Raw genomic sequence first — 10,217 nt, forward strand, 5'->3', positions numbered from 1 at the left:
CAAAAGCAAATCTATCTTGATCAACAAGAGATAGACACGTATAGGAGTTGGTACAGTACAAGGACCACAGAATCCCTCAAAGCATGGGCATGAAGATGCAGAATCCCACTAGATCTTTCCTGCACCGGCCCCAAGGCAAATCTGGGGAAGGAACATTCTGATGTATGTGGAAAAGCCCATGCCTTGATTGTTGCCCAGAAATTCATGTGTTCATTCATACATGATGTACCCAGATGAAGATCATGATGAACCCAGATGAAGATCATCATGAACACAACAACATTCTGATGTTCATCAGAGATCAGAATGTTTGCCCAGAATTTCAAGTTAAAGCTTGTGGGACCTAGGACACATGGCATAAGACCATTGGACACCCTACAACGGCTATATGAGCCCAAAGACTCTATAAATAGAGATCAAGGCCTTAACAAAACTTGCACCATTGCAAAGCATACAAGAAAACAACAAAGATTGGTTGAAGCTCTTGCAAATTGAAATTGATCAATCTTTAAGGCTTTCGTTTACTTAGTGCAAATCAATACTCTCTGTTATCTTAAAGATAACTTCTTCTTTCTCTTCTGTTTGATTCAACCTCCATACAAATTGTAACAAAGTCTCATCTAGCTTTAGAGGTACTAAAGTGTTAGTTTGAGCAAAGGTTGTAAAAGTCTAAGTAGTTAACTTAGCAACAAGGTGCAAGCCTGCTGAGGCGTAGAGAATACAGAGTTGTAATTGTTCAGGTGAACAAAGATTGTAAGGTGCAGGACTTGAGAGGTTATCTCAAGCACCATAGTGGAAACTCTCACAAGATTGTGAGGAGTGGACTAGCCCACATTGGGTGAACCACTATAATTCTCTGTGTGTTCTTTCCTTCTTCTCTATACTCTTTAATTATAGTATACAAACACACACTTGCACATTTACTTTATTAAACTGTTTTTGTGTATGAACTTCAAAACGTTCTTAAGTCAGAAAGTTAACTTAACTATTCCAAGTAAACTACTTGAGAATCACTTTTAAGTTTCAGGATAATTTTTAAAGGGTCACAATTCAAACCCCTCCTTCCTTGTGACTATTTTATCTACTTCAATTGGTATCAGAGCCAGGTTCTAAAGGTTTGAACAATTAAACAAGTGTTAGAGAAAAGATTCAGGAAGTATGTCTAAAGTCAAGTACATAGCTGAAGGAGGATCATCAAACAGACCACCACTTTTTGATGGATCAAACTACTACTTCTGGAAAGGCAAGATGGAACTCTTTCTCAGATCTCAAGACAATGATATGTGGACAGTCATCACAGATGGAGACTTTGTTCCAACAACCAAAGAAGGAGCTGTCACAGAAAAGAGTGCATGGTCAACAGATGAAAAAGCTCAGGTATTGTTAAACTCTAAAGCTAGACTTTTTCTATCATGTGCACTAACCATGGAAGAAAGTGAAAGAGTTGATGAATGTAAGAATGCTAAAGGTGTATGGGATACCTTGAAAATACATCATGAGGGTACATCTCATGTCAAAGAAACTAGAATTGACATTGGAGTCAGAAAATTTGAAGTCTTTGAAAGTGAAAATGAAACCATTGATGAGATGTATGCTAGATTTACTACAATAGTAAATGATATGAGATCTCTTGGAAAGGCATATTCTACTCATGATAGAATCAGAAAAATATTGAGATGTCTTCCAAGTATTTGGAGACCTATGGTCACTGCAATTACTTAGGCCAAAGATTTAAAATCTATGAACCTGGAAGATCTCATTGGTTCACTGAGAGCTCATGAAGTTGTAATTCAAGGAGACAAACCAGTGAAGAAGGTAAAAACACTTTCCTTGAAAGCATCTCAGCAAAGTTCATCAGTTGCTGATGATGATATGCAAGAACCACAAGAATTAGAAGAAGTTCATGAAGAAGCTGAAGATGAACTTGCATTAATCTCTAAAAGAATTCAAAGAATGATGTTGAGAAGAAATCAGATCAGAAAGAAGTTTCCAAATACCAACACTAGCACCAAAACTGAAGCTGACAAAAGTCAAGTCACTTGCTTTGGATGCAACAAAACTGGACACTACAAAACTGAATGTCCTAACATCAAGAAGGTTCAAAGAAAACCTCCCTTCAAGAAAAAGGCAATGATCACTTGGGATGACATGGAAGAATCAGATCCTCAAGAAGATGCAGATACAGACATGGGACTGATGGCTCAGTCAGATGATGAGGAAGAGGTAATTATCTATAAAACTGATTCTTTATATAAAGATCTTGAAAATAAAATACATAGTCTCTTATATGACTCAAACTTCTTAACTAATAAATGTCATTCTTTAATCAAAGAACTCTCTGAGATAAAAGAAGAAAAAGAAATAATTCAAAACAAGTATGATGAGTCTAGAAAGACCATAAAAATTTTGCAAGATTCTCATTTTGAAATGTCAGAAAACAAAAATGCATTGTTTCTGTACCTTCTGAAGTGCAAAAGGAAAACACACTTTTGAAAAAGGAAGTTGAAACATTGAAAAAGGATCTGACAGGGTTTATAAAATCTAGAGAAACTTTTCAAAACATAGTAGGATCTCAAAATGAAAGTGCTAAGAAATCTGGCTTAGGCTTTAAGGATCCAAGCAGAATTATTGAAAGTTTTGTACCTAAGGCTAAGATGAGAATTAGATGTTATTTCTGTGATAAGTATGGACATGATGAATCAGTATGCCATGTTAAGAAAAAACCTATCAAACAAAATAATTTCAATCTTAGTTCAGAACGTTCTCATCTCAATAGATCAGAAAGTTCACAAAAGGCTGGAAAGGCTAAGAAGACATGTTTCTACTCTAACAAATCTGATCATAAAAGACAGCATGATACTTTTAGAAAAGATCTATTAGAAGAACTAATCTTCAAGGACCCAACATTACATGGGTACCTAAAATTTTTATCTTGTCAAATGTAGGTCCTGCCTCATAGTGCAAGAACAAAACCATGGTACCTGGATAGTGGTTGTTCTAGGCACATGACAGGTGACAGGAATTGTTTTCTAACCTTTGAAAAGAAGGATGGAGGACTGGTGACATTTGGAAACAAAGACAAAGGTAAAATCAGAGGTAAAGGTACTATAGGTAATCTTAACTCTGCTAAAATAGAAAATGTTCAGTATGTGGAAGGTTTAAAACATAATCTACTTAGCATAAGTCAATTGTGTGATAGTGGATTTGAAGTTGTCCTTAAACCTAACATATGTGAAGTAAGACAAACCTCCTCTAACAAACTATTTGCCTGCTGAATCCTATTTTATGTCTATTGAAAAAGACAAATGGATCTGGCACAAAAGGGCTGGTCATATAAACATGAAAACCATTGCTAAACTTTCTCAACTTGATCTAGTTAGAGGTTTGCCTAAGATTAGCTTTGAAAAGGACAAGATCTGTGAAGCATGTGTTAAAGGTAAACAAGTAAAAAGTAGTTTTAAAACTATTGAGTTTATTTCAACTCAGAAACCTTTAGAGCTTCTTCATATTGATCTCTTTGTTATTGTTGATGACTTTTCAAGATTTACATGGGTTCTATTTTTAAAACATAAAGATGAATCCTTTGAAGCATTTCAAAACATTTGCAAAACAGTTCAAAATGAACAAGGTTCTAATATCATTACAATAAGGAGTGATCATGGAGGAGAATTTGAAAATGCATCTTTCAAAATATTCTTTGATGAAAATGGTATTAAACATAACTTTTCTTGTGCAAGAACTCCACAACAAAATGGAGTTGTTGAAAGAAAAAACAGAACCTTGCAAGAAATGGCAAGAACAATGTTAAATGAATCAAATGTTGAAGATTACTTTTGGGCAGAAGCCATTAACACATCTTGTTACATTTTGAATAGAGTTTCTATAAGAAAGGTTCTTAACAAAACCCCATATGAACTCTGGAAAAACATTAAACCTTGATCTTATTTTCACATATTTGGCTGCTATTGTAACATACTGAACAATAAAGAAAAATTGGGTAAGTTTGATCCTAAATCAGATAAAGCTATCTTTTTAGGATACTCTACAACTTCTAAAGGTTATAGAGTGTACAATCTAAAAACCCAGATAGTTGAAATTAGTATGCATGTCATATTTGATGAATATGATGAACATTCTCAACATAAAGAGAATGAAGACACTGAGGTGCCAAAAATTCAAAATGTTCCCATTCAAAATATTGTAAACACAGTAGAGAAAGAAGATGATCAGAATGTTCAAGATAAATCTCTTCAAAGTCCACCTAGAAGATGGAGAATGGTAGGAGAACATCCTGCTGATCAAATCATTGGAAGCACAACTGACGGTATAAGAACCAGATTGTCCTTTCAAGATAACAACATGGCAATGATCTCTCAAATGGAACCCAAGTCAATCAATGAAGCTATTCTTGATGACTCTTGGATTGAGGCCATGAAAGAAGAACTTTCTCAGTTTGAAAGAAACAAAGTTTGGAACTTAGTTCCAAAAAATCAAGACAAAACCATCATTGGAACAAGATGGGTTTTCAGAAACAAGCTTGATGAAGAATTTAAGGTTGTCAGAAACAAAGCAAGGTTAGTTGCTCAAGGCAACAACCAACAAGAAGGTATTGACTATGATGAGACCTTTGCACCAGTTGCAAGGTTAGAAGCCATCAGAATTCTTCTTGCATATGATGCACATAAAAGCATTAAACTTTTTCAAATGGATGTGAAAAAGTGCATTTTTAAATGGTTTTCACAATGAAGAAGTTTATGTAAGCCAACCACCTGGATTCATAAATGAAGAAAAACCAAATCATGTTTTTAAATTAACAAAAGCACTTTATGGTCTTAAACAAGATCCTAGAGCTTGGTTTGACAGACTTAGCACATTTTTAATTGAAAATGGTTTTTCAAGAGGAAAACTTGATACCACACTTTTTTATTAAAACACATAACACTGACTTACTTATTGTTCAAGTATATGTGGATGACATCATTTTTGGTACTACTAAAATAAAAATGTGTGAAGAATTTTCCAACCTTATTCAAAGTGAATTTGAGATGAGCATGATGAATGAACTTGGTTTTTTCCTTGGTTTACAAATCAAACAACATCCAAATGGAATTTTCATAAGTCAAGAAAAGTAAGTCAAAGACATTCTTAAGAAATATAAAATGAATGAGGCAAAAATCATGGGCACCCCTATGCATCCATCTTCAAGTTTAGATAAGGATGAGAGTGCAAAATCTATTTCTGAAAAAGAATATAGAGGCATGATAGGTTCATTATTATATTTGCAGTAGGTTTATGTGCTAGATTTCAAACATGTGCAAAAGAATCTCACTTAAGTTAAAAGAATCTTTAGATATCTAGTAGGTACTACTGATCTTGGCCTTTGATATAGAAAAGGTTCTAGTTTTGATCTTGTAGCCTATTGTGATGCTAATTATGCTGGAGACAAAGTTGAGAGGAAGAGTACAAGTGGCTCCTGTCAATTATTGGGACAAGCATTGATTGGATGGTCTTGCAGAAAGCAAAACACCATTGCACTCTCCACAACTGAAGCTGAGTATGTATCTGCAGCTAGTTGTTGTTCTCAAATTTTGTGGGTAAGAAATCAGCTGGAAGACTACTCTCTAAGGTACACAAGTGTTCAAATTTATTGTGACAATACAAGTGCAATTAATCTTTCTAAGAATCCTATTCAGCATTCTAGGTCTAAGCATATTGAAATAAAACATCATTTCATTAGAGACCATGTTCAGAAAAAGAATATTGCATTAAGCTTTGTTGATACTGAAAATCAATTAGCTGACATTTTCACAAAACCCCTTGTTGAGGATAGATTCAATTTTCTTAAAGAAAAATTGTTGATCATGAAAAATCCCAATAAATATTGATCACTGATCACTAAGGGCCTTAAACTAAACCCCTTGATGTCATCTGATGCAAATCAGATAGATCTATGTCAATCTGAACACTCATCAGAATGTTCAAAAGTACAGAATGTTCCTGAGTTCCGAATGTTCATCAGGTTAGAATGTTCAAATGATTAAAATGTTCAAATGATCAGAATGTTCATTTTAATATGCATATGATCAGAATTCTCTCAAGTATGTTCATCTGAGTTCATCCATTCATGATATTCATGAAACTCAGTCTTGTTCAGAACTTGAATTCTGGGTAGAAATCTCATACGTGAGATTTTGTGTTGATTTTCTCCATAAATCCTTCTATAATGTCAAAGCATTTAATGCTTGATTATAAGAAGTTGTGTTTTAGGCTTAACCACCATGTAAATTCTGAACTATCAAATCAACCAATTCCTTCACATTCCAACAAACGGCTACTTTTCTTCTCTCTCTTGTCTGTTTGCTTTTTGACAAGTTTTCATCTTTCCCAATGCCAACTTCCATCATTTCTTTCCCTCTCCCCTTCCCGTCTGCACGCTTGGTCCTTATAATCAGCAACCACTCCTGATTATTTCACATCCATCTCTAATCCAAACATTTCAATTTTCATTTCTCCACCAAAAAATTCAAATCACTCTCTTCTCTGTTTTTACGAAGAAAACGGCAAGAACTAAAAACTCTTCAAAATTTTCTAATCATGAGACAAGTCAAGGGGAACGATCTCAATCACCACCACCAAACGCCGCTACTGATCAACCCTCTGATCAACCATTAAATGAAACTTCTCTGCACACCGTTCTTCAGGACGTGAATATTCCTGCGTCTGATACTCCCAAATCTTCCAAAACTAGATCTTCTAAGAACCCATCATCAAACCCAGACCAAGACCTACCAGATGTTCAACAAGGTTGAAGAAACCTTTGAAGAAACCAAAGGTATCTCACGTGAATCTAGATTCTGATGAAGAAAAGGAAGATTCAAGTGATGATGAAGACTCTGAGGATGAGACAGAAGAAGAGGAAGAAGACTCTGAACAAACTCTCTCTAACGTAATGAAGTTAGTGAAAGCTTCCTCTAAGAAGGATAAGGAACTTACAAAGAAAATCCTCCAAAGGAGAAAGGAGATTGCTACTGAAGCTATGCCCTTATCTGAAGAAAAGACTTCAGAGGAAGAAGATGAAAGTGAGGAGGAAGGATCTGAAGAAACAACTCAGGAAGAAGAAGAAGAAGAGAAAGCTTCTTCCAAAACGTATGGCAAAGGAAAAGACATCGCCAAGGTTTCTGCTGTCATAAGGGCTCAAAGAGCAGAAAAGATTGCTCTTAGACCAATGAGCAGAACAAAATACTTTGAGTTTGAAAGCTTGGAAACAAAGGGGTGGAATCTGAAAAAGTTCACTGACCCACAAGGATGGACAAACTTTGTATCTCTACAAGAGCATACCTATGAAGATTTGGTTAGAGAATTCTACACCAACTTGTCTGTGAAGCAGAAGAAGAATGAAAATGAGAACTATCTCATCTCTTCTGTCAAGGGTGTTCAAATCACAATCACTCAAGATTTCCTCTCTGAAGCTTTGAATATTCCCAATGAAGGTAACAAGCTGTTTTCATTTTTATGGTATAATGATGCAAGAGTTGACCGTAATCAACTCATAATCAAATACACCAAAGAAAACAACACCTTCAACTCCACAAATCTAGAAGATGTCCCAAAAATACTTCACAACATGGTCAGACACACTCTAGTGCCAAAGTGTGGCTCTTTTGATGTTGTCTCTGACATGGACCTATGCATAATCTATCACCTCATCACCAAAACAAAACTAAACCTCTGGTTTCTTATCATCCAACATATGATAGACTCATGTCTGGCCGTCAAACAATCAGTTGCTGGTTTGCCTTATGGAATGCACCTAACTTCCATCTTTCAGAAGGCAAATATACCATTTGAGGGTGAGAAACGTAAGCTTGATTTCATGAAGTTCACATCTAAAACTCTAGGTCAACTACGCATCACCACCTCAAACATGCCTACCTTCACAACTTCTGGAATTTCTGGATCTGCTAAGAGACTTTCCAATCAGAATGTTCAGAAAACAAGGAAGAAAAGAAAGGTAGAAGAAATCAGAGTTGTGTCTCCCAAGAATACAAGTGCTAGACCTCCCTCTCCATCAGCTGTAAAACTATTCTCTTAAGTCTCCAAACTTGCAAAGGAGATTGTTCAAGAAGGAAGCTTTCAGTACAAAGCCCTGCTTCGAGAAGATGATGCTCAAAAGGTTGATGATGCATCTAGTCAAGAAGAAGCTGAGATTGCTAAGGAGGCCACTAAGGTTCATGAAGTGAAACCTCAAGCTGCTAAAGAAAACTCTTTTGATCAGGATAAGAGAGTTGAAGAAAATACTGAGTTTGATGCTCAGAATGTTGATGATGACACTCAAGAGATGGCTGAATTCTTGGTTTCAAATATGAGTATTGAAGAAGCAGTTCAAGAAGAACAAATGGATTTCTCAACAAGGTTTGATCTGAATGTTGAAGACATCAACACTGACTTCAATGAAGTGTTTCTAGAAGACAAAGAAACAGCTCAAATTGTTCAGGAAACATCTGCAACACAGAATGTTGAAGCCAATGGAGCTCAGGACGTTGAAATGTCTGCAGCCCAGAATGTTGAAGATGTTCAAGTCATGGCTAATCAAGATAATCAAGAGCTTAATGATCAACACGCTTCAAATGAACCCTTCCAAGATGAACAACTGTCAGCAGATCCACCGCCTCTGGCCTCAGGATCTTTGCCCTCAATAGAGGTACAATACATGGTTTAGACAACTCAGAATGTTAACCTGTCATCCTCCACCATGGGTTCTGTTGTTGGAGCAAGCAATTTCTTGGTTTCTGATCTTCCCACTCCAAACACCATTCCCTCATATACTCCTCCACCACCACCAATGAAAACCACCAACACAAACAAGCTTCCAAACATGTCTGCATTGTTTGACTCTCTGAATACCTTTGTAACTGCAAACAGAGAGAAAGATGAACCTTCTGGTGCTGCTCCTCCTGCCAAAACTTCAAGAGCTGAGAAGATAGCCTCTCGGGCTCTCAGGGTTTCCACCAAAACACACAAAATTGTGTGTGCTCTGGCTGACTGGACTGTCAAAGTTCACGCTCCTGGTTTGGCCATTTCACCTCCAGTTTTTGATGACCCCTCCATCTTTGAAGCTGAGCCATCTTCAGATTCTTGGGATTCTACTCCCTAAATCTTTTTATTCCTCCCTATCCTTTTTTGTAGATGACAAAAGGGGGAGAAGCTTTAGGATTCAAATCTTTAAGTCTTTCTTAGTTATAGGCCCTAAGTAGGTCTAAGTAATCAATTGTTATTGGAGTTCATAAACTTCATTTTTTGCTTTTGCTTGATCACATGTACTTTGAATTCCTTTTTTGTTTTTGAACCATGTTTATCATATTATTGTACTTCATGAATGACAATAATGAATGAATATTGATTTTGGTTCAACCTTGCATATTTTTTATTATTATTATGCAATATATTATGAAATTGAGGGGGAGCTTTTTAAAGTTCTTAAAAACTCTGCATAATGGATTATAAAAATAAGGGGGAGCATTAAAATAAATTTTTAAGCTCTGTTATTCTTCATATATATAATCAAAATCCTTAATCCTAAATCATAGGTTTATCATCTTCAAGAAGGGGGAGATTGTTGAGGCAAAATCCCTAAATTAAATTTAAAGATAATAAACCAATATGATTAAAGAATTAATGGACTTTGATTAATTCCTTGGTATTTAACTTGTGCTCTTGAGTGTTTTACTAAGACAGGAACAAGGTTTAAATCATACCAAGAATCAAGAAATCAAAGGACATTTGAATTCAGGATCTAACACTGAGGTCAGAAAGTTAGATCAGAATGTTGCTCGAAGATCAGAATGTTCAAGCAGAGATCAGAAGGTTGTTCTTATACAAGCCAAGAGTCTCAAGAACTTTGATCAAGGTCATGCAAGACACATGTGACATGGGTATATGTCCAGGAAAGTACATTTGCATGGATCAATCAAGCAATAAAGGCATAAACAAGGATTATGTCAAAGAGGTTATTCAATGTTCATTTAAGACTATGAACATTGATGTACTAGGAATATTCCACAAGGGAATATCATCCTAGATGTTAAAATCACTGCTCTTCATAATTGTTTCACTATTAGGATTTGATTACATCAAATGGTAGTCTTACAAATCATCCTAAGTGAAACAGATGGAACATTCTGACCGTCAGAATGTTCAAGCTCTGCACATGCTTAATT

At 35.7% G+C, this 10,217-nt stretch overlaps 1 protein-coding gene across 1 annotated transcript; it reads left to right on the forward strand.

Annotated features, from left to right (window-relative positions):
- The first annotated feature begins 1,158 nt into the window (after positions 1 to 1,158).
- LOC120579920 (uncharacterized) lies at positions 1,159 to 8,719 on the forward strand. The gene is made up of 5 exons (XM_039832682.1): positions 1,159 to 1,377; positions 1,723 to 2,223; positions 2,478 to 2,914; positions 6,778 to 8,011; positions 8,111 to 8,719. Exons 1-5 carry the CDS (start codon positions 1,159 to 1,161, stop codon positions 8,717 to 8,719), a joined length of 3,000 nt encoding a protein of 999 aa, XP_039688616.1.
- Positions 8,720 to 10,217: the final 1,498 nt, after the last annotated feature.

Source organism: Medicago truncatula, chromosome 4 (assembly GCF_003473485.1).
Source record: "Medicago truncatula cultivar Jemalong A17 chromosome 4, MtrunA17r5.0-ANR, whole genome shotgun sequence".
In the NCBI taxonomy this organism is placed as follows: Eukaryota; Viridiplantae; Streptophyta; class Magnoliopsida; order Fabales; family Fabaceae; genus Medicago; species Medicago truncatula.